At 55.3% G+C, this 23,401-nt stretch overlaps 5 protein-coding genes and 1 pseudogene across 6 annotated transcripts; 2 read left to right on the top strand and 4 right to left on the bottom strand.

The window, feature by feature from the left end:
- Positions 1 to 3,998: 3,998 nt before the first annotated feature.
- Positions 3,999 to 4,600, top strand: GCG54_00006196 (annotated as a pseudogene). Its single transcript has one exon. A coding segment is annotated over exon 1 (602 nt).
- Positions 4,601 to 5,126: 526 nt separating this feature from the next.
- GCG54_00006195 (uncharacterized protein) lies at positions 5,127 to 6,348 on the bottom strand (the record flags this gene model as incomplete). The annotated part of the gene is made up of 2 exons (XM_045406207.1): positions 5,127 to 5,507; positions 5,557 to 6,348. Coding segments are annotated over 2 exons (1,173 nt in total), but the record flags the coding sequence as incomplete, so codon positions are not given.
- A 2,817-nt stretch (positions 6,349 to 9,165) lies between these two features.
- Positions 9,166 to 10,593, bottom strand: GCG54_00006194 (uncharacterized protein; the record flags this gene model as incomplete). Its single annotated transcript, XM_045406206.1, has 1 exon — positions 9,166 to 10,593. The coding sequence occupies one exon, from the start codon at positions 10,591 to 10,593 to the stop codon at positions 9,166 to 9,168; it is 1,428 nt and encodes a 475-aa protein (XP_045265589.1).
- An 893-nt stretch (positions 10,594 to 11,486) lies between these two features.
- GCG54_00006193 (Serine/threonine-protein kinase ppk30) lies at positions 11,487 to 14,801 on the top strand (the record flags this gene model as incomplete). Its single annotated transcript, XM_045406205.1, has 3 exons — positions 11,487 to 12,393; positions 12,441 to 12,538; positions 12,591 to 14,801. 3 exons carry the CDS (start codon positions 11,487 to 11,489, stop codon positions 14,799 to 14,801), a joined length of 3,216 nt encoding a protein of 1,071 aa, XP_045265588.1.
- Positions 14,802 to 15,339: 538 nt separating this feature from the next.
- Positions 15,340 to 17,206, bottom strand: GCG54_00006192 (putative amino-acid permease P7G5.06; the record flags this gene model as incomplete). The annotated part of the gene is made up of 5 exons (XM_045406204.1): positions 15,340 to 15,576; positions 15,632 to 16,670; positions 16,719 to 16,846; positions 16,903 to 16,973; positions 17,029 to 17,206. Coding segments are annotated over 5 exons (1,653 nt in total), but the record flags the coding sequence as incomplete, so codon positions are not given.
- A 2,658-nt stretch (positions 17,207 to 19,864) lies between these two features.
- On the bottom strand, positions 19,865 to 23,140 carry GCG54_00006191 (TEL2-interacting protein 1; the record flags this gene model as incomplete). The annotated part of the gene is made up of 2 exons (XM_045406203.1): positions 19,865 to 23,035; positions 23,087 to 23,140. The coding sequence occupies 2 exons, from the start codon at positions 23,138 to 23,140 to the stop codon at positions 19,865 to 19,867; spliced, it is 3,225 nt and encodes a 1,074-aa protein (XP_045265586.1).
- Between the last annotated feature and the right edge of the window lie 261 nt (positions 23,141 to 23,401).

Below are 23,401 nucleotides of genomic sequence, written 5' to 3'. Positions count from 1 at the left end.
CCCTTGCCGTGTCTTTCTTCTAGAGTCTCTCTTGTGGAAAACTCTCGGTGTTTCTATGCGTGCTGTCGCCAAGCGTCCGAAGCAGACGACTGTTCGTGGTGGTTTTTCCGGTAAGCTCTTGGACGTATGAGTGGTCCAACAGCAGGGAAGTGACGGGGGGATAGCGACCAGGGGTCATATATGCGAGATCATCAGAGCTGCAGTGGTTCCAGAAACGAGCGGATCTCATGATGCGCCTGAACGAGATCAAAAGCGGCCAGGTGAAGGGGCGCCGGCGAAGCTAGTTGACCGAGGGCCGGAGCTAGATGTTGGAGGAGTGCTGGCATGCATGTACCGGGTAGGCGTGGCTAGTATATGAAGAGTACGTTTGAAGCGCGAAGTAACAATGGAATAGATTCGCAGGCAGGCGTCATACATTTAACGTCCTGTTACCAATCCGCTGGGTGTCTGAGTGGATTTGGAGGGGTGTTTCTGGGAGGGTGTGGCCGTGCAATGAGGTCAATGAAATTCGAGAAGGGTAGGTCAGGGGCCTGCGAGCAGGAGCATGAGTAGGTAGAGAGAACAGGAGCAGGGGTACTCAGAGATGAGCAGGCCAGCGAGGCCGGTGGCCATCCAATCCAATCCCAGAGACAAGAGGCCAGCCGAAGGACATGCGAGTCGAGACCCAAGAACATCTGCACTGCTGCTGGATGAGTGGGAGGAGCGCGCGCGCGCGCGCAACATTGAGAGAAAGAAGAGAAGAGAGCCACCCCCGGACAGCAACAGACCCGGCGGCCCATGTCGATGTCCAAGAAAAAAGTAGCTGTCAAGTACCGGTACTTCAAAGTTCCCAGGTTCTGGCGGCAGGCGACGAGGGCGCATGGGCGGGCTTTCCAAGTGCCCTGGACGGGGCCCCTTGCGTCTAGGCGAATAAGGGTTTAGCGGCCTGTTGTCAGTAGACGAATCCTGGGCTAGCTGTGACGACACCGCGGGTCTGAATGGAGGGGACTGACTTTTGTCGTTCGGCTGGCTGCACTGCGCTAGCACGACTTCAGGTGCTTGTTCGCATTTTCTCTCAACGGCGGGCGGATCAATTGCTGGTAACAAGAACGAACCAACTGCTGTTTGGGGTCAGCCACTAAACCAATCCGTGCCGTCGCAACGGGGCGATTGCAGTGGAGATGCACTGTTCTGAACAGAACGCTACCGCCATCTGGGCGGAACCCAGGATGTGGTAGGTTAGTGGAAGGTTTGTGGAGAACAGCGCCCAAGTACGGTTGGGACGTTGAACCGTACATTACTGAACTCGGCAACTGTCTCTTCATTCCTGATCATCGCCTTCGATGTTGTCTCTTGCCGCACTGCTGCTCTACACTACTTGTCCGTGTACACATCTGGTTTGTTGATTGTTCGCCTCTTTGCTGCCCCAGGAAGTCGTGATTCCAAGTGTCGGATTCCAGCACAACGGTACACTGTATGACGCCATTGAGCAGTGGAAGCCCCTCCTCCCACATACCTTAAGGTACCTTTATGTGAAGGTGCCTACCTAGGGCAGGTAGTGTAACGCAGCTGCTTACCTCATCCATCGAGTGAGACGTCCTCTTCACGCCACGTGACTACTTCGTGGACGTCCAGTAAGACACTTGTATCGGACGGCGGTCCGCCTCCGATGTGCGGCTGGCTGCCCGGGCTGCTTCTGAGGTGTTGCAGCCACTAGACTCTATCTCGCTGGCAAGGCGAAGAAGTGTCAGGCGGGTGGGAGAGCGTAGCTTCGAGCACAGAAGATGCTTGCCCTTTTCAGCAGCTCAGTCAGTACATCTCAATGCGGATAACACGCAGCAAACTGGCAGGCTTGGGTTTGTGATTGCTGTCATCGTTGTTGCTATATGTAATAAAGAAGGACGGATCTAATGCAAGGGATGGATACCCGTTCGCCAACTTCAACCGAACTGCAGAATCAGTAATCTCGCAGCCACGGCGGATTACCACTCTCGGCATTGCCAATTCGTGTGGCCGCAACCAGAGATCTCGATGCGAGCAAGCCCCAGGACCCTGACATCAGCAAGCATCGCCGTCGACACTCCCAATCCATGCTGACAAGTACCGCGACTTGGGCGGTACCCGGTATTGGACGGACGCCTCTCCTCCAGCAGGGAAACCGGAGACAACAACTTGGGCCGTGGCCCGTATTCCCACACAGAGACTGCGTTTTTTCCTCTGCGTTGAGTCGGACGAAGATGCCTCTGATGAAGTGATCGCAACTGCAGAAAACGATCCCGCTCCGTTCTCTTATGTTCAGCCATCGACGCTAGCCCATGCACGCACCCAGACAGCCCGTACAAGCCCAGGGTCCAGCATTTTTCGTCGCCCTGTTCGCTGCCGCGCCCACTCAGATGCACCTCGTTTCTCAGATCCAGTGCGTCATGACAGCGCTACTTTTGCCTCCGCCAACAACACCACTCGCCCTTTGTACCTTCCCTGCCTTACGTTATGCACATCCCCTCCCCGAAACGCCCTCGGGGACGAACCCAGGCAATCCCCGTGGCCCTGACAAGCGCAGTCGCTGTTGTCGCAGTCGCTCTTCTTCCTTCGACTACTGTGTCGTGTCTCGGATCTCTCAGAGCATCTGCAACATGACTTCTTTGGTCACCTTCGGTCGTCTGATGGACCCTAGTTCCAGTTGTTAGCCCTGGTTACGGCTGATCGCAGTCCCGGACAGGAAACCAGGACGGCCTCGGGACTCTGACTACACCCCAAACCTCAACAATGATTGGTCAACGTGATTACCCTTCACGGTCTAGGACGCGTCGAGCAGCAATCTCGATTTCAGCCTCGCCCAACCATTGCCGTGGCGCAGAGGGGCACAAGGCTACTGACGGAACGCGTACGTCTGTTTTGGGCACTAAAACGAAGCTATCACGCCCTTTTTGTTGCCACGCAACTAGCCGCCCGCGGTCCTACCGCTGTCTACAGACGCCTTGCGTGCCGATGCCGCCGTCATCTGCCTCACCACGAACTTGATAGCCTTGTGGTCGCTTGCGCGGAATCCGAGTGTCCCGGCCTAACCACTGTCGGCGCTGATCCAGTTCTCTCGAGACTGCTAGGTTGAGTTCGCCGCAGACTTCAGCACAATTATAGCGCCGTCTCACGAGCACCTTACCCACAACAGCAATGCGAGACGAGCTTTTATGCAGCAACTTCTTTTGTTCCGCTGCTTCAGCCTCACAGGCTGCCCGATATAATTTTTCTCACCGGACATTTTGCATGATCCCAGTCTCCGACCCAAAGTCCGAGAGCTTGCATACTAATAGGACGTCGAGGGCAGGACTAGGCACGTTGCCTCGTTCGAGATATATTCCAACCTAGTCTTGTCGCGCTCACAGTACGAAGATCGTGTTGCTTATTGCACCGGGGCCCGGGGACCGTGGGGTTTTGACGAAGGCTGGCATGGTTGGCTGATTGTCGTTGCAACAACATTATCTGTGCAACCATATCCGAGATTCGTCATATCGACTTCTCAACTGAGCTTCCAGAATCGGGCCAGATCTTCGATTCTGGGCCAGCCATCGAGACCCCATCAACCCCTCGAACCCCTCCATTCAGCCCAATCCCGCCATTTCGACCCACTGGGTTCTCGGTTCCCCCCTAGCAAACGCAACCTAAATTGAAAGCGAAGGCGGTGGCTTGTTGTCCAGCCGAGTCTGTGCGATGGGAACATGCCACATCTACGCGGCAACGCGTTCCAAACCCTTGCTTACCCTCACCGACAAGTCACAGATTAGGAAACTTGCCTTGTGACTGCTAATTCAGCCAGCTTCAGCATCCAAAATTTCACTTCTTTTCCTTCTTCTCTCTTCGTCTTCGATTTCCATCAACTCCCTTAACATCCGGCTACCTTCGTCCAGTGATTGTCTCCGTCTGCTTATAGCATCGCTCGACAACGGTTCTGGTTCACCTGGACTTTCCCCTTAAATCCTGCCTCAACAACTCTTCTATCGTGCCCAAACTCCCGGTTCGAAATGTCAGCTGAACTTCCCTCCCCCGAAGTCCGGGCCACCATCATCGAACGGCTCTCCGAGCTCATCACAGCCATCGAGGCCCACCCGGCCTGGAACCCTGAGAACCCCCACCGTGGGCTCTTTCACGTCTGGGACTTTGTCAGCAGGTCCCGGTATATCATGACCGAGCTCGACCACATCCGGAACGGCGAGCCCGTGCAACACCCGGAGCAGATCCGGCAGCAATCTGGTTAGAGCAGCCCCGTAGCACTAGCAAACACATGGAGGAGAAGAAAAAAGGCGGCAGGCAATGCATCAATCCACCCACCACCCGCACCCGCACCCGCACTCGCACCCGCGCCGCCCTGTCTGCTGACCGCGCCCGCGCGGGCCATGCCGAGAGAGCACTGTTTCCCACTAACATGGGGATCCCAGGTCTATCAACCGGTCCCGCCGCTGCCGCCGAATCCTTTGCCGATGTCTGCGGCCGAGCCGTCACCGTCAATGAGTTGGTTAGCACCCCGCGTCTCCTGACCATGATGGGTCTTCCTCAGGTCGATTACGGCAGCGATGTCACCTCTAAATCCCAGGCCGTTGTCGAGGTCGTCAACCAGGCCAGGTAGCCAGCAAATCCGAGGCTCCATAAAAATAAAGACTAGCAAAAGGAGGGAGCAAAATACGACGAGGGATCATCGTAGAATGTTATGCACCGGGCATTGCGCAAGACTGACACAGTTAGAGTGAGCGTCAAAGGGATGCCTAGCCAGGGAAACGGGGAAAGGAGGATGTAATAATTGATTCCGTCGCGTCGTCACCTGGTGATGTGCTGACCATAGTTGCCCAGATTAGGCTCGCGTGACGAAACAGTGCGGTTTGCCAGCATAGTCATGGCATGAGTACCCACGACTCGGTTACGTGACAGATGCTGCGCCTCTCTCAAAAATGGCATGTTCTTCATTGAAAGCCACTCTACTGCTCGTAGTCAATATTCGCAGTCAATATTCGTAGTCAATATTCGTAGTCAATATTCATAACTTGTTCCTTATATGCCCACCATTCCGTGTCCTCGACGACGCCATTTCATACAAGACCAGGAGCGGGCCGTAATTATGTAGAGTCCCGAAGCAAACAAACGTGATATCTCAGCCCTCATCTAACTCCAGCCCAACGACCCCGTGCGGTGGCTGACTTGTTGATAGCTAAACGCCTGCCAATGTTTCCAAAACAGACGCAACTGCAGAACAAGACACTCAACATCCAAATCCCCGTTTCGATGGTCTCCTGGCTTGCCAGACCACCCAGCGTCATGGGCTCCGCGTAAGCCCTCTCAGACTCGTTCCGATAGGTGAGGGATGATGGGGTAGGCATCACGTCGGGGTTGATGCCCAAGAGCACCGCCGATCCCGTCACCCCGACTGCCATGGACAGCAAAAAGCCAGGTTTTGACCGGTCAATCAGATACCACAGAAATGGGTTGACGAGAGCCAAACTTAAGGATACCTGGAGGGTGGAGGCCCATGGGAGTTTACGCTGTTGGTGGTCAGTTTTCAGGTACTCAATGGTGCAGACAGCGACTCACAATGGCGAAAACAATACCAACAAAGGCACCGATACTCCGAACAACTAACGCCCAGTCCTTGACAGGGCTGGCGTCTTCAGACGATGGGCTTTCCCTCTCTTCTGCAATCTCCTCTTCCTTTCCGAAGGTTTCCTCCCACACACCATCGAACCAAGGGAGCAGGCCGCCGAGAACGACGCCCGACAGACCCCATAATGAGAGGTATTGCCAGTTGTAACTTGGTTTTATGATGCTTTCGACCTGGAATGACGAGAATCGGTGTTCGTTCTGCAACCGAGTAACCATAACACCGTATCCCATGCCAATGATGAACAGAAGGGCTATTCTGAAGGTTGTGAACAGCGTAGAGGCTGCGGTTGAGGGCGGTGGCTGCTTGGCACCACGATATGAGGAGCGTCGGCGCAGGAGAGTCGAGCGATCCCTCATGAGCTCGAATGTCGTGTCGTCCACGCTAGGGCGCTTGATGGGGGTTTGTGCCCCTGTTCCCCATGGTGTGTCTGGTTCATCCCTCTCGTTGCCGTCGCGGCTCCCATAGGTTGTCGGAGAGTATATGCCAAATAACGTGGAGGACGTCAAGTTCATGATGGACTGCGCGCGGGGCAAGGAGCCAGAATCCGACGAAGCTTGGCCATTGTGCAATCTCGAGAAGTCAAGCTCGGGATTCGGGCTCGGGGAGGACGAGGCGTCTTCTGGGGGAGTAGGGCTTGTGTAGTTGAAGCCGAAGGGACGGCGGGGAATGGGCCGCAACAAAGGGGGTCCGTCGTCAGACATGGCGTTCGATTGAGAGGTGCTCTGCGACTGAGGCTGTTAGTAGGAAGTCGATACGACTCTCCCCGAGATGGGCGCTGGGCCTTTATGATGTGCTCACGGGAGGGATAACAGTGCGCTTTGGAGTTGCCGGCAATAGATGTGTACGGGTAAATCTGACTCTGCTGACCAAAGACCGGAAGGATTTTGCTGTCGTCACCAAACTACTTCGGACGAGGAGAAGATTGTCTCGTCTCACGTGGCTCAGATACGATTGTCCCCAAACCAAGATGCGATGTAAGATGGTGAAGGATTGGACGAACGGAGGAAGGCCTAGGTATTGGAAGAAAGTGTGTGAGACTGCAATTCAGGGCCGGGATTTCGCTGAGCAGTTGAGGGTCGACTCAGCGGCACGAGACGAGGGAGGAGGGGCGGCAGCGGTAGCTCGGAGGAGCTGATGCAGGGCGTCCTCTGCGAGATAGGATTGTGTTGGTGAGGAGAGGCGTTGCGGACACGACGGAAGATCTTAAGGAAGGAAGAGTAGGGTGTGCAATTCAGAGGGGAACGATGCTGTAGGTATGCTCATGCGTCTTGCTGACAGCAGTGCGGGCGAGTGAATGCTAGGGCGACGGGAATGAAGGAGGCGGCAACGGCATGATCTCTTAGAGGTTAATTCGCGGAGACTACGAGCTATCGGCGTCGGGACCCGTATCCCGCGGCAGCCACCGCAGTATCAGGTTGCTACGACTGCCACTTTGCTGCGTGCGTGCTTCGTGCTACGTGCAGTCGCTTATGGCACGTTTCTCGGAAGGAGAGGCGAGACAAGCCGGTAAAACAGATGCGGGCGACGCGAAAGAGAGAGGGGATTTTCGGCGTGGTGGTGGTGTGGTCTCCGCGCTGTGTGGCTTGGGTGTTCCCGGCAGCGGCAGGTAATGTAATCCGGGGTGGAGGAGTCGTTGCAGCAACACAATGCAGTAGCTGTGCAGGAAGAAGGGGTACGGCAATAACCAGAAAGGAGGGGTTCCTCGAGGATGGGCTGGACTCGACTCGACTGGAGAATCGTGGAAAGAGAGAGCGGAAGGGACGGGCGAGCTTTGGAGAAATATTCACATGTCTAGCTTTGCAGGTTTGCATAGTAAGGTAGGTACGGATAGGTAGGTAGGGACGAATAGTGTTCCAGCTCTAGGCCCACCATGAGGTACCTACCTACCCTGCAACTCGTCAGTTCCATTTGATGGTACGGCACCCGCAGCAGCTCAACGTCCATAGGTTTACTGCAGCTAACACAGCACAACACAACAAGCCCGAAGAGAGACATACCTGCAGCTGCAGCGAGACACCAAAGGACTCGACCAGACTCAACGAATCCTCCCCTCTGCAAGTTCCCTTGGGCGAAAAGACTGAACAGGCAAAGATTCCCCCTTGGCTGCTGGTTGGAGGCTGGGGGCTAGAGGCTGGAGCTAGGGGACTGGCACCAAGGCGCAGCTGCATGCAATGGGATTGTCTCCGGTGGAGCCACATGACTGGTGCACGCCAGATTTGGGTCCTGAAATGACATTCCTGGCCACCTGATTCGCCGCTACCCCACACTCTGCTAGCCCGTTGCCCCCTCCAGCGTCCGTCCTCCGTTCCCTTGAGCAACCAGCCGGGTTCCTTGGTGTTTTCTTTCCCCTTCACCTAATTACCACCTACCTCACTTTAAACCACCAGTCCCTTGTTCCCGTGACTACGACTGCGACGGCGACGAATTATCCCTTGCCTCATACTCAAGGTCCATGCCTCAAGGTCGTCGACGGATGAATCTGCGAATACGCACCTCCGAACAACTCTCGGGTCAGACGGGAGAGAGAGGTTGAGACGGAACCAGTCAGCCAGTTTGCCCGTCCCCGTCGGTCCCTGAATGTGAGCTGTCCGCGTATTTAGCCCCTCAATGCGCAAGGCCCCTGCGAGCTTTGAGAAAATAAACGGGGACGGCAAGCATCATACCTTACTGAAGAAGAGGAAAAAAACTTCACCGCTAGAGGAGAAAAGACCCTTCGAACGGGACTCTAATAATACTCATCTCTGATCTGCAGCCAACGACCACAAACAAACACGAAGGACGAGCGGGAACTGGCGCCAGCCCTACTCCCCGTCGGGTTCTAGTGTGGTCATTACTCGTCGCTCTCCCTCATTCAACAGCCCGGGGCAAAGGCATCTCAGGAGTGTGCGTGTCTCTTCCTCTATGCATCACGCACATCGTAAACCCCCCCTGCACAGACTGCTCTGCACGTGAACATCCCACGGTTGAATCACACACTAGACGGCGCCTCTTCGTCTCAACCAGAGACAAACGTGCTACCCCGTCTGTGGCCTACATACGCATATGTAGTATGCGCTGCCTAGCCAAATCTGCGTTTGCCCTAAACTGCTTGTTTCTCTTTCCTCGTCAACCCTGCCCAGCGCGGACCTCTCTCAACTGCAGCCTTCAACATCAAGGTCAGCATCGAATCTTTGAGAGCCTTTGGGGGTGGGGAACTGTGCAAGTCTTGTACATTGAAAACGTCGCACTGGCAGCTCCATGTCGGCCCTCCAAAGCTTTCAGCATTCAACTGCAAGCACTCGTGCGCCAGAAACACAGCTGGGAACAGCATGCCAACTGCAGACTGATGCGAGACACGCTCGACGCCGATCAGCGGGATCCCGCACGAGCCAATCTTCTGACGCCGTGCCGGCCAACGGTCGTTCGGACCCATTCTCCTCTCCGCCACCTCATCGCGTCGTGCCGGCTAGGCAAGTCGTGCACCCAGGTCCGAGGAGACAAATTGACACAAGTCTTGAATTGATATATTATTCTCATCCAGATCACATAGCTGCGTGCAATTACTCGTCGTCCTCGTCCTCGGAATCCTCAGAGTCCTCCTCGGCTTCGTCCTCGCTGTCATCCACTCCCTCCGGCCGGGGTATCATCGTAAACGCCGCCATGCATGTAATGCGGTTTTGTGTATCGTAGGTTCCCAATAATCTGCCTACTTGCTTGCCTTTCCCTGCAACAAGCTCCTTCACGCCGACCTTCCAAATTCGTACCTTGCCGTCGCTGCTAGCTCCGATTACAACCAAAGCTGACGAGTCCTTTTCCTTCGTCTCCAATACGGCCATCGTCTTGATGCGGCGCGAGACACCTGCCTCCTTGCCGCCGACTTGGCCAATCAGCTTGGCCGTAGATAGCTTCCCCTCCTCATCGGCCTTGTTCAGGTCACTCTCCTTGGTGGAGAAGAACAGGACGCGGCCATCCTCAGTCGATACAGCCAAGAAGCTCTCTTCCGTCTCGCCCTCAACGGGAACATAGAAAAGTTCATGGATCTTGGTTCGGGGCTCCGGCATGACGCGGCACTTGATTTCGCAGTTCATACCAAACACGGCGATATCACGATCGAAGCCGACCGCAAACTCTTGCTCATCGTCCGCCGAACCCCAGACCACCTTGCGAGCTTCACCAGTCGAGTGTCTTCCTTCTCCGAGCTGTTGCAAGTGCTCTCGACTGAACTCCAAGACAGAAGACTTCTTGCCAGTTACTAGGTTCCACAACCGCATCTTCTTCTCGCCCTTGCTGACACTGATCATCAACTTCATACTGGGATGGATGGCGAAGTCGTTGATGCCAGAAGGCGTTCCGCCGAAAGGAGCAGTGTCACCACTGGGCCTGCCCATCACCTTGGGCTTGGGCGCCTTAACGGTCGACAAAACAGACCAATCTCTTGTCCTTGTGATGGCGATTGTCGAGTCCTCACTTGAAGAAAGTAGCTTAGACCTCGTAGGAAACACCAGCTTGGTGATGCTCGATGTGTGATGCAATAACGTGCCCAGTTCGCGGTTCTTGGGGTTTTCGAGGATAGGGCGGGGAGCAACGGAGGAGAGAAGCTCCTGGCTTTTCCGGCTCGGGGGATGCGCAGATAGGTTGTACAGATTGACTCGTTCGTCGGTGCTTCCTGATGCCAGCAGGACCTTTTGGCTCTGGCCGGGAATGGGAGCTGAAATAGGCGACAAGGCAACAGCGCGGATTGCAGATGTATGTGCGCTGAACAGGAATGTATCGGCAAAATCGACGATCCCCTCAGGCTTGATAGTAGCGGTGATACCGTGCAGAACGCGATCGTACGAACCGGCGACAATCTGGATTGTCAACTCCTCGGCCGAGGCGTCTTCTTTCGAAAAAGAGCTGTTTGTGGTTGGCTTGGCCTTCTTCGCAGGCGCAGCGCCCTTCGTAGGAGGCGCGCTCGCTATCTCGACTCTCTTTCTTTTGCCAGCCATTTCTGTCGTCTTTCGCGGTCGTCCGTTTTAGAATTTGGAAGGTTCTTGGGGCTGTCGCTAGATCAGATTGAAAGGGGGGGGGGGGGGGGGGGGGGGGGCNGGAGGGGGGGGGGGGGGGGGGGGGGGGGGGAGGTTGCGACGCCTCTTAGATGTAGCAGGCAGTTCGAGCCTCTCGAGGGAAAACAAGAAAAAAAAATTCGGCTTGGGCGCAAGGTCTTATCGCTATCGCGTATCGATAAACTAAACTGACAACGATCTTCCCCCCACCAGCGGAATCTGCATCTCGGCTGACCGTTTTCAGTTGTTGAGATGAGAAAAGCCCACCTTTGCCCGGTTGGTACATAAACAGACAGGTGGTGCCGTCTGGCCAGAACTGTCAAACAGCTGCAGCCCAACCAATGACATGAACGGTGGTGCATGGCATTTATCCGACACTTCCCCGACTGATGCATTGCGAAACATGCAACTGTGAACAGGGTGTGCCAGGGTCTTGGGTTAGCTTCCCAAAGCCTTATGCCAGCGCTCCACCACTAACAGCGGCTGATGGACTCTCCGTGCCTACCTGACCTACCTTATGCACCGCGTGCTGCCTATGTCTGCTACTCTTACTACACATGTCCGACTTCAGGGCCAGCTTGATGGCAACCTAGAATCAAACCATCAAAGACGCCCACACCCGCCATCGACGCCCAAGAATGGCTTAAGTGTGCCTCGACAGGGTCACATCTACGAGTCAATGTCACCGTCGCTCCTCTCATCGAATCCACTAGCTCCATCACCCTCACCGTACTCGACCGCCTGCCAACCCTACACCTACCCTGTCTTGACTACGTCGGGCGGCGACAACCTCTTCTCCTAGCCGACGACCACTACCGCAAGTCTATTCCGTCGATATGGCATCCTATGGCCATCACATGCCCGCAGCGGCACCTCGAGCTGCCCATCCTGCCACCTATGGCGCCCCAATACCTGCCCCCGTGCCTACCGCCCCTGCGGGCACTTTCGCTCCCGGGACGAAGATACAAGTTGGAAACCACAGGGTGGTGATTCAGAAATATCTCTCCGAGGGAGGGTTCGCCCACGTGTATCTGGTCAAGCTCCCGAAGCCCATCGACGGCACAGATATGGCTGTCCTGAAGAGAGTGGCTGTCCCCGATAAGGAGGCGCTGCGGAGCATGCGAACCGAGGTCGAAACCATGAAGAGGCTCAAGGGTCATCGCCCAATCGTCACATACATCGATTCTCACGCCTCTGAGATGCGTGGCGGCGGTTATGAAGTCTTCCTCCTCATGGAATTCTGCGATGGGGGCGGTTTGATCGATTTCATGAATACACGTCTTCAGCATCGCTTGACTGAGCCCGAGATCCTCCACATCTTCACAGACATCGCCGAGGGCGTCGCCTGCATGCACTACCTCAAGCCACCTCTCCTTCACCGTGACTTGAAGGTTGAAAACGTGCTCATCGTCAGCCATGGCTCCCAGAAAAAGTTCAAGGTCTGCGATTTTGGATCTGCTGCTCCGCCGAAACCCGCGCCGCAAACCGTCGTCGAATGCAGGCTCATGGACGAGGACGTACAAAAACACACCACCATGCAATACAGGAGTCCCGAGATGATTGATGTTTACCGCAAACTTCCCATTGACGAAAAATCTGACATTTGGGCCTTGGGTGTGCTGTTGTACAAGTTGTGCTACTACACTACTCCGTTCGAGGACCAGGGGCAGCTGGCTATCCTCAACGCAAGTTATAGATTCCCTAGTTATCCAGTCTTTTCGGATCGCCTCAAGAAGTTGATTGGTAAGTTCCCACGGCCTGGGTCAAAAACCATGCTTAACAAGAGACAGCTTCCATGCTGCGTGAGAGCCCCGCGGCTAGACCGAACGTCTATCAGGTTCTGCGCGAAGGCTGCGCCATGCAGGGTCGCGAAGTCCCTATACACGACGTAGGTTATTCCATGAAACCCTCCAACGAGTAGCTCACTGAGGATGGCATAGATCTACACCGGAAAGCAACGTTCGGAGCCACAAAGCAGACCTGTCGCAACTGAGTCTGCGGGGGCCAAGCCAGTAGTCGGTGCCGTGTTTGCCCCCGCGAAGCAAGAGGAGCAAGTCCTCCCGGAAATTGTGCCCATGAGGAGAGGGAGGCTTCCGGCGTCCAGCCACCAGTCTCAAGCTCAGGGCCAGCAAGCGGCAAAGCCAAGCCCGTCTCCCATGCGCGTCACCAATGGAGACCCATTCGCTGCTCTAGACACACCAGCTGCCGCAACGGCGGCGGCTGCTGCTACTCCTGCGGCAGATGTTGATGAGTTTTCATCTCGGTTTCCATCTTTGGATCAGTTTTCTCTGCTCCATGAGTCCGGATCCAAGTTCAACTTTGACTCGCATACCCCCCCTGCAACGCAGCAGCAGCGAAGCCAGGCCCAGCGACCCGCTGAGAAGCCCGTAGACGCGGCGTTCCCAGCTGCGCGCTCGCCTCCGAAGAATCAAGAGCCAGTTCGTCCAAGGACAGTTGCGCCAACGGGAGCTTCTTCCTACACACCCCCGACGGTGAAGTCTCCTCCACCGGGAGCCGTGGGCTTGACAAAAACTGCCTCGGCTCCTACACAGCAACCCGAGATGAGCAGAGCGCATGCAATTATCAACAAGAACCCTGAGCTGCAAGCTATCTCGTCTCAATCCCAGGCCCATGCTCATGCCCAAAACCCATATCAGGCACCGCCATCGAGATACGTGTCCACTGGCACAATGACGAATACGCCGCCTCCGGAGCAGCAGCAAGCCCGTGAGACAGCACCTATATGGCGAGTACCTACGACAGACCCCAGCCGGTCAACAAGCCTCCCTCGTCAGTCCGAATCGAGTCTTCCTAGCCGTTCAGCAGCGGACGATCCAGTCCCTGGGTCTATTCCACGGGTCCCTTCATACCAATTCCAGCCGAACCACGTGCGGCATCCATCATCATCTCGTCCGTCCCTTGAGGGCGGACGCCCAAGCCTGGATCTCCTTGACTCAAGCGCTCAAAGGAGATCCATTGACGGCCGCCAGCGTCCGGTGAGCACACACCTGGAGTCGAACCTGGATTTTCTGCGCGAGAGGGAAGGATCCTCAAAGCCATTGCCCTCTCCGGGCTTGATGTCTCCAAAGTTCCCGGACAGAGTGCCATCCCCTGCGGCGCCCACGGAGCCGGAGCAGGAGGAAGCCCACATAGAATCAAACGTAGAGTTCCTGCGCAGTATGGAAGAGTCGAAATCGGAGAGGAAGGAGTGGGGCGCGAAGCATGGCAAGCGCGGAAGCCTAAGCTCGCTCTCTGGAACTAAGAACATCTTGGCTGGGAAGTTTGGAGATGCATTCAAACGGTTTGAAGGAAATCAGGCCCCGGCGCCCGCCCGAACGCCGTCACCGCTCAAGCAACTAGATCGCCCGACACTCACCCCAATCGAGGGTTCAGAGGCTACCGATGGCCGTACTGATGACGGCAAGGGCATGGAGGAGACTGAAGACATGACTCCCGCCATGCGACGAGAGCTCGAACGGCTCCGGCTTGAGGAGGAGGAGCGCCGCGTCGAAGCAGCAGCAGCAGAATACCGACAACGATTCACCAATCAAAGCTCAGGTCCAGGCGGGCTGCCGAAGAGCATTGGCGGCGTCTCTCGAGCCGTAAGCATTCAAAACAGAGTGCAAAATCTGTTGAATGAAGGCCAGAAGTCCTCGACGCAGGTTCCTCGCACTGCACAGGGCTACGGAGTCTACACCGACAATTCATCAGCTCCAAACCGACTGGATAAGCAGCTTCCTGAGATTCCCCGCAAGCCGGTTGGCGGCGCCAAATCTCGGTCCGTGACACCCTCCAACGCTCAAGATGTCGCCGTCCACAAAGTTCGGCCGTCTGCCAGCGATCCTGTCTCACAAACGGGGCGAAGCACTCCTGGGCCGAGGCCAGTGGCACCTCGTAAGCCGATGCACCTAAATAGCTTGCCGACCGGTGGCCGATCAGGCTCGCCACCGAAATCATCACAGGCCCCCGCGATGCCCTCCGACCACCTTGTTGGCGTAGGACTCCCCGGTCGTCCAGTGATAGAAATGTCGGCCAGGGAGAAGGAGGACTATTTGCAAGACTTCTCCAAGCGATTCCCTAGCTTGGGCTCTATCGAGATGGTTGAACGTGACCTCGCAGCGGAGGCGGGCGAGCAGCGACCGGCAAGGTAAAACACCTCGCATTTTGCATCTGTGGCTACTACGCACGACAGCGAAGCCGACCTAGACGGGCGAGTTGGGCTAGACTTGAATATACACACACTGATCAGCAAGCGTATAAACTGTCAATTTACGTGTGCGCACAACGTTTTACTGAGGACTAGAACATACACTTGGTCATGCTCTGGATAGACCATGTTTGAGAAAGTTGGGCTCATCTTTCTTGTATATACGATTGCAGAACACTGTTTAAACGCGACTTGTCCAATCGAGGACCCAGGCACGTGTTTTCCGATCGTGATGGATGCCGAGACAGTCCTCGTACTCTATCTACACCGCAATGCAGGATTAAAGGAAACAATGAACGTTTGGTATCTTTGGATTGAAATTACACTAATTTTTTGTAAAAACCCGACTCATTAGACTCGTAGTCTTACCCCTTTTCTCCTTTTACACTCACGCCATTCACCTTTCCTTTAGGCTTGTCGTACAAGGGCGAAAGCTGCATACACGGCTCGCCATTGAATTCGATAGACCATTACCTGCCCTATTAGAACAGAGCGCGGGCAACCCGTCGGGGGAGATTGGCCCACGTCTTCTCGGGCATGGGCTCGTCGCTGGGTTCCTGGAGGCGGACGCCCGACTTGAGGTCGATGTCCTTGAGCGGCACGTACATGCTAGTGTCGCGGGAGATGACTTTCCAGAGCAGGTACAGGAAGATGACAATGGGAGCCGCGAGGTACTGTGTGAAAAAGGCCTCGGCATCGGGGGTGGCGTCAGGGGAGGGCTGATGTATTTGTTAGTATACTGTTGGATCGCCTAGGGGTCACGGAAAGACTTACGTATAGAGCGTTATAGAACGTGGCGATGAGGCAGATGAAGTTCAGGCCTAGGCCGATGACACTACCCCAGATGCCAAGGGGCACCTTGTAGGGGATCTGCTCAAGAGTGTAGCCCTGCAGCTTCCAGGCCAGACGCATGCGGATGTGGGCCAGGCAGATGGAGCCCCAGACGAAGAAGTAGGACAGACCGGAGAGGGCCAGGAGCCAGCCAAAGACGGTGCTGCTGTCGGCCGACTCGCCGATGAAGGCCAGCAGACCGAAGGCGAGCTGGATGAGGACGCACCAGATGGGCCGACCCGCCTTGTCGACATAGGCGAGGACGCGGGGGGCCATTCCACGCTCGGCCATAGCCTGCATCGTGCGGGTGGATCCAAACGTGCAAGAGTTGGCGACGCTAATGACGGAGATGGTGATGACGGCGTTGAAGATGGAGGGGAGGACGTTGATACCGGCGTCCTGGATGGCGAGGACGAAGGGAGATGCCTTGGTGTTAGCGCCAGAGGAGCCCATGAGACGAGGGTCGTTGGCGGGGACGATGAGGCCGAGGATGAAGAGGTTGACGATGTAGAAGAAGGCGATACGCCAGAAGACCTGCTTGGAGGCAGTGGGAATAGCCTTGCGAGGGTTCGTGGACTCGGCAGCAGCCAGACCGACGAGCTCGGTGCCGCCAAAAGCAAAAGCAGCAACGACGAAGACGCCGGCGAAACCGTTGAAGCCGTTCTGGAAGGCGCCCGGGTCGTGCCAGTACTTGGCACCAAGATAGCCCTTGTCACCAACCCCGCCGCAGTTGATGACGATGCCGAGAATGATGAAGCCCGTGCAAGCCGCGATCTTGATGATGGAGAGGATGAACTCGACTTCACCATAGCCGCGGACACCAAAGATTTGAATGATTGCGAGTAGGACGAGGAAGACTGTGACCCAGACACCCATGTTGATGTCGTCACGCCAGAACTTGATTGTGATACTTGCTGCGACGAGTTCGAAGGGAAGAACGGTGAGCCAGGCGATTGCATAATCCCAGCCCATGGCGAAGCCCCTGGATGTTTGTTAGTCTGGCTATGGTTGATGGGAGATGGAAACGTACCAGGACGGGTCGACGAAGCGGCAGACGTAGGTGAAGAAGGCACCATTGACCGGATAGAGAACAGCCATTTCAGCGAGGGCCTGGGTCGTGAACATCAACATGATTCCGACAATCATGTAGCCGATGACCTAGAGCCTCTATGTTAGATGTGAGCCTATTCGAAATGAATGTTCTAAGCACATACCAAAGCGGCCGGACCACCAGTTCGCAGAGCACCACCAGAACCGACGAATAGACCTGCTCCAATAGCACCACCTGTCCAGAGCGTTAGTATCTGCACGAGCGTAGCTTTGTTAGCAGTGAGACTGACCGATGGCGATCATCTGCATGTGGCGACTACGGAGGTTGCGCTGAAGGGGCTCGCCCTTGGTGACAACGCCGACCTCCTCATCGTGGGATCCCTCATAGCCATTTTGGCTGTCCACCACGGGATCCTTGGCGTAGTGCTTCTCGTCGTCGACGACGGGTTGGGAAGACATGACGGCGAACTAGTATCAGATGATGCCACCTCCTCAGAATGGTTGTTGGGCACTGCGAAGAAGGACGGACCAGGGACGCTTCATCCAAGCTCCCTGGAGGTGCCAAGAGGTCCCTGATATATACCTCCCAGATCGAGCAGGGCAGCTCGTCTGAGGGCTGGGAAATGACCTCTGATACGGGACACATAGACTACCACTGGGCCCCGTACTAAGTAGTCTGCAACGGAGCAGTCCCAGAACCATGGGGACAGGCCATACTACTCCCCCGGGTTCGCCGCTCCGTTAGTCCCCTTGGGACTGTTACGCTCACGCGCGGCAGGATGATTCGTACGGACTAGACCCTTGACGCGTCGAACGGGGGACGAAGGTAGACGAGACAAGCTTTCGTCCACGATAAGACCAATGTTCATTCCCCCAGGTACACTAGAAACCAATACAGTGGTCCCGGGCGACGGGGGAGCGAGGCCTGGGGTGGTCCCATTGTCACCCGGCGCGGCATGCGTATGGCTAGACAAGGACATGGGATGAAGTTGAGGTTAGCTTCGTTCGGCCAAAGATACCACAACGACCCAGAGATTGGCGATGGTGGTGGCAGCACGCTTGGTGTTTGGGGTTAGGTCGAGAGAAGCGTCGCTGATTGGGTCAAGTCGGTATGATATCTTGGCCTTCTCGGCGATACTCTGGGGTGTCTCTTTCCCCGGCGCACCTCCACCTCTTCCCACAGGCCGGCCATCCCCTGCTCCATGCCCCTGCTCGTTGATAAGACTGCTTGCTCACTGGTGCGCACTTGCACGGCAGCAGAGTTTAGTTACAGATAAGGCAGGTGTTGAAGGTTCGGGTATTATACGAAAGTAACGTCGGAAGAACTGCTTCTGCGTGTTTGATACCTCGTCTTATCCAGATTTTGCCCTCATCTTCGCAGTCTGGGCCTTGCGTGATGTAATATTTGGGAGAAGCAGAGCCGAGATGAACGCTGTCTTTCTCTCCTACTCTCGTTTTACTTTGGATAGATGGGGTTGGTGCAGCGTCCGGGTTCATGCTGAGAGTGACAAAATTCCGGCGTTGGCGTCTAGTAAGGAAAGGGTTAGATGCTCCGAAGGTCTCAAAGACTCGCACCCGGGGGCGATAACGCTCAGCACGCGATGCCCAGTGCGCCGCCGACGCCTCCCGGGTGGCCGCCACTATCTGGGATAATTGCCGCATGCTAGACGCTGGTCCTTCTTCGATTTGTTCTAGAACGCTGCTCGGTGTGGCGTGCGGCAGGACTTCTGAAGGGGGGCGGGAAAGAATGGACGGTTGGTGGTGGTTGAATTGCGGATGGCCGCGTAGCGTCCCCGATGCAAACTGACATGGCGCCATGATCTGACTCGGAGCAACCTGGCCAGCAAGCGTACTCAGCTACCTCTGGTTGTAATTTGGAATCCATTTGACAGGCCGTGGGGAGACAGACTATCGAGAGTGCTAAAGGCAATAACAGACTGGGAGCTTGTCCTCGATCTTCCGTCAATTGCGACTGAGGGGATCGTCACATGAAGTCCCCAATTCCCCGCTACGCCGAGAGAAACCAAGCTTTTGCAGCAATACGGGTCTGATGCAACCATTGGCTCGATCCAGGGCCAAGAGGTCGGGGGATCTGTAGTCGCCCTTGGCCTCTGGTGCTTCTCCCAACGTCCATCCACCGCCCCCAACGTCGCCCGAGAGACTTGTTCCAGACTTGGTGCTTCCTGTATGGGTAGTATTTCTCAACCCCCTCCCCCCTTGCCGAGATGCCGCGACCATGAGTATCTGCCCAAGCGAGCCACCTGGACAGAAGGATGAAGCGTAACGTTCTGTTCGAGTTCCCAGTACACCCTTCTCCGGAATAGGAATGTGGTTTTATTGAGAATTCGCCCGCTAGCCCGCTGCTTTGATTACTAAGCCCATGACCTCGCGGAACGATGGCCTCGCAAAGATCCGGGGAAGTTGTGGTCATGATATTGTTTTCCCGTCTGTCCAGGCATGTGCCTGGTCGTCGAATTAACCAGGTTGGTGGAACCGTTGATCTTTGCGCGATTCACACCGACTGAATAGACAGCTCGGTCGCCGGAAAAATATCAACGACAGCAATAGCAGACAAATCAATTTCTTCAACTATCTCCTATCAGGGCTAAAGATTGATCTGCTGATAGCTATTCCCTGCTATCGCAGAGCTCGGACTCGCCGAGAGGTGAACCCCCGCGCGTCAGCGTGACGCCCGGCTGCAGTACGTACGCGCAGCCGGGCGTCAAGAAGCGCCGGAATGTTACTTGTTTGCTTCGCCTGCGACTCTTCTCGCCTTGCCGAAGAAGCTTCGAATTCAGCTCTCACACCTTCAGCCCGGGACCAAGCGAGCAGGCGAACGGCAGCATGAATTCGCATTATCCCGACATCAAGCTCGTCCTTGCATACACTAGAACTGTTCTAGTGACCTTCTAGCTGCCGCAATCTGCATATCGCCATCCCTCGTGAACACTGCCCACGATGCGAACAGACTGATAGCTCACTGGGCCCCTGGGTAATCGGGCGAGAGCGCTGCAACGCCAGCAGCGTGGTTTACGATGGCGCTGGTGAGCCGATATTAGTGGCCGAAGCTACAATGCCAAGTCCAGTAATGGGTCTTTCCTAAGCAACAGACATGGATGAAGCATCTCAGCCCAACGTAGGCAGTGGAGCGAACGTGTAACCCTCGAGCTGGGGCGTTTGCAGCGGTTGGATATGCCCTTGCTGATACCGAACAAACCAGACGGCGTCAGGGTTGATCACTTCCAACGCTTGGCGTGCCTCATGGTTCTTCTCGAGCACGTCTGCCAAAAGCTCCAGGAACTCATCGAATATTGCTTCCTCAATGCGAACATGAGACGCAATTGCTACCAACAGGCGGATAACAGCCTCCCAGATCTGTGCTGCCTGAGAAAATTTGCCCAGTCCGCCGGATACCGAGCTGGTGGCCACGTCAAGAGATTGTTGGCCCAGCAGATCGCTGCCAGAGCGGATAGGGATGATGATTCCCTGACTCGCAGACGCTGCCGTATTGCCTGACTTATTGGTATCTTGATAAGACCTGCTCTGATTCTGGAAGCGGCTTGCTTCCGTCTTTTTGGCCCTGCACCATTTGCCCAGCCCGTCCCACCATTCCGTCTTGATTCTGGAGCTCAAAAAGTCTCCGGCAGTGGCGCATAGCATAGACAGAGTATCGCACGCTGAGATGGCTACGAAAGCTTCCTGATCGTACATTCTGCTTTTGACGACCGGCCAGACGGCATTGATGAGGGGCAAGAACGAGTCCTCGTCTCCCGAGAGTGCAGGAGACACGTTTGTCAAGAGGTCCAGCAAAGATTTGCGCAGGGTAGGACTGGGAGAGGTAAGGTAATGCTGGGTCAAGGTTGTGATCTTTTCGAGAAGCGCGTAGGTCGGCGTCTTTGGTGGTTTCTCCTTGTCAATCTGGCTATCCGCCTCATCCACATCCTCGGGGCCTTTGTCTCCTTGATTCTTTCCCGGGCCCCAAGGCTGTTGCGGATGCGATGAATCGATTTCTTCCACGTCTGCATCCACCTCTGCTCTCTTCTCCCGTTCTTGACGCCTTCTCAGCAAGTCGATAATATCGGCGATCGTGGTGGGCTTGGCGGCGACTTTCTTGTGGCTGCCAGGGCCATTCCGTCGGCCGTCGAGCAGGAGTTTGTCTGATTTTGCGCCTTGGGTGACGACCTCTTTGAGGACTGAAAATAGGCTCTCCACGAAGATGGGATACCCGTGGTAGTTGTCCAATGCCGCAAAAATGGACGCCACTACGTCATCTAGATAAGGAAGCAGTCGCGGACCTGTCAAGCTAGTCATCATCACCAAGACCTTCGTGGACGCCGGTGTAATGTCAAACGTGTTGAGGCGCAAAGAAACTGAATTGATCATGTAGTCGGCATTCTCGATGACGAGGTCGGACACGCTCTTGTACCTACAGGAAGCGGCCAGGATGTTCAGTGTTGTAATAGCGTGACCTCTCAGCCGATCACTTGTCGAGCCCAAAAATGTTGTGATGGGGTATAGTACGTCAATGAGCTCCGGCCTGAAGGCTTCTCCTGATCTTGACGCAGCAAACGCAGTAACCTCGAGTGCGGTTGCCTCCAGCCTCCAGTCCAATTCAGATAACTCCGAGTGGGAGTCAAGAAGCATAACAGCAAAGGTGTACAGTTCCTGGAAGACCGCATCGGCCTCGTCGTCTGCCGGATTTAGCGAAGAGAAGTCCAGCAGGTCGTCCAAGTCGCTAGAGCGCGACAGGGCCGCTTTGAGAAGCTCGAAGCTCAGCCAGAATGAAGCTGTCTGTGCATCGCCAGCTGCATCTCGAGCAAAGTCCAACATCTCCGCTGCAATTTTGGCTTGCTGTGATGCTGGTCCGACTTGAGACAGCAAATCGAGCATCGATGACCGTGTGCCTGTCTGGCTGTCTTGAGATAACAGAACGTTCTGATACTGCTTGTAACTCGCTTCTGCCTTGACAATATCTTGGCTATACCACGAAGAATCCGCTGAAACCAGATCCATAACTTTGCCTTGTTTGGTACTGCTTACGAGAGAAGTTACGCTATCTCTCAGGGCCGCGGCGATGGATTCATCAAGTAGCGACGAATCCAGCTGAAGGTTGCTCACCAGGGACATCCCCTTTCTTAAATTCTGGATGGCAGCTTGTTTGTTCAACTCGTCAGCAGATTGCATAATCCTAGGCAAGCTTGTGATCCAATTGTAGCATGTGACCTTGACAATCTCTCCGATCTCAGGGTATAAGATTGCGAGGTCATGTAAACTCGTTGCCGAAAGTGACTGAACTTGGTCGGCTGGAGATAGGACCATTGCTGTTTCAACGAGAATCGAAGCACAATTTTCTAGCGAGGTATGGCACTCGTCAAGAAGGCCGAGGGACAATGCTAGTAATGCCTCGTGTACATCCTCGGAGTCGTGATTGCGTAGCTTTAACACAGTTGCCATGGCCAGCTTGATTTGGGAAGCGGTTGCACTAAGCCACGATGAGCTCAATATCTGTGCTTTCTCCGCTTCGGGCTGTTCCTGGGGGGTCGGCTTGGCGACTATGATGCGAGTCTTGACATCGCCCAGGACCTGTATTAGAACCAGTTTCAAGCACTGAATCGACGCCATAAGGGCACGGGTCTTTTCGCCCTGGGGCTTGGCGAGAAGTTTTGTCAACGAGGAGACAACGCCGGGGAGGAACGAAGCTAGAGCAGCATGGTCCCTGATACCGGTGTAGAAGCAGCTGAGGGTCCGGAGGGCTTCGAGCTGAATTGCTGGCGTCCTTCCGTTGTTAACGCAGTCGAGAAGAACAGTGATGGTATGTCCAAGAGTAGGCACCATTTTCTCTTCGGTCAGGGCCGGCGCGGCCTTGACGGAGGATCCGGCCACCGTGATTAGGGCGGTCAAAGCCCTCAACGATTCAAGCTCGGTCTCCTCGGGAAGATCGCGTGTTTCTTCCCTACCCGGAACCCCTCCAATGACGAAAGTGAGCAGGATCAGAAGTTGTTGCATGATCTCGGGCGAGATGTTTGACTTCCAGCCGTGGATGATGATGATGGTCAAACACTTGATTGCGAGTTCCACAAGGCGCTTGGGGTATTTGTCCTGATTTCTAAATACGTGGGAAAGCGGAAAGAAGACGTAATCAGCGAGTTTCTCGTCCATGACTGTGGCGTCTCTGTTGATTTGGTCATTGAGAATGGAGAAGAGTTCGGTGGCCAGTTCTGTGAGGCGCTGAAAAGATGATGGTCCCTCCGGAGGCCGGATGGCCAACTGGCTGATCGAAACACAGCATGGCTTGAGCTACAGGTATGTATTAGCCCCTTGATCGCGGAAACATTTTCGGGTGCGAACCTGTTGGAAGAACTCATTTCGGGCCGGGGTCGAGTTTACGGAGGCGGTCGCCATGATAAGGATATTTCATCCCAGTCCGGAAACGATACCTCGTTTCCTGCACTCCAGGGTTTCCTGACTTATCAATCTCTGAGAGAGCTCCTCATATAATCAAGTGAACGAATGAAGGTAGTTGGGCGCGCGTGGATGCAGTTGGGATGCGAGCCGCATCGTGTTCTTCAAGCTTAGTGATGTTTCGTAGTCCAGGTTGGAAGACGATGATAGAAGCAAACCCAGGATGCGAAGCAGGTGGGCCAATCGGGAGGCTGCCATGTG

The sequence above is a fragment of the Colletotrichum gloeosporioides genome (genome assembly GCF_011800055.1).
Source record: "Colletotrichum gloeosporioides strain Lc1 chromosome Unknown consensus_36, whole genome shotgun sequence".
Lineage (NCBI taxonomy): Eukaryota > Fungi > Ascomycota > Sordariomycetes > Glomerellales > Glomerellaceae > Colletotrichum > Colletotrichum gloeosporioides.
This window is presented reverse-complemented; position numbering and strand designations above follow the sequence as displayed.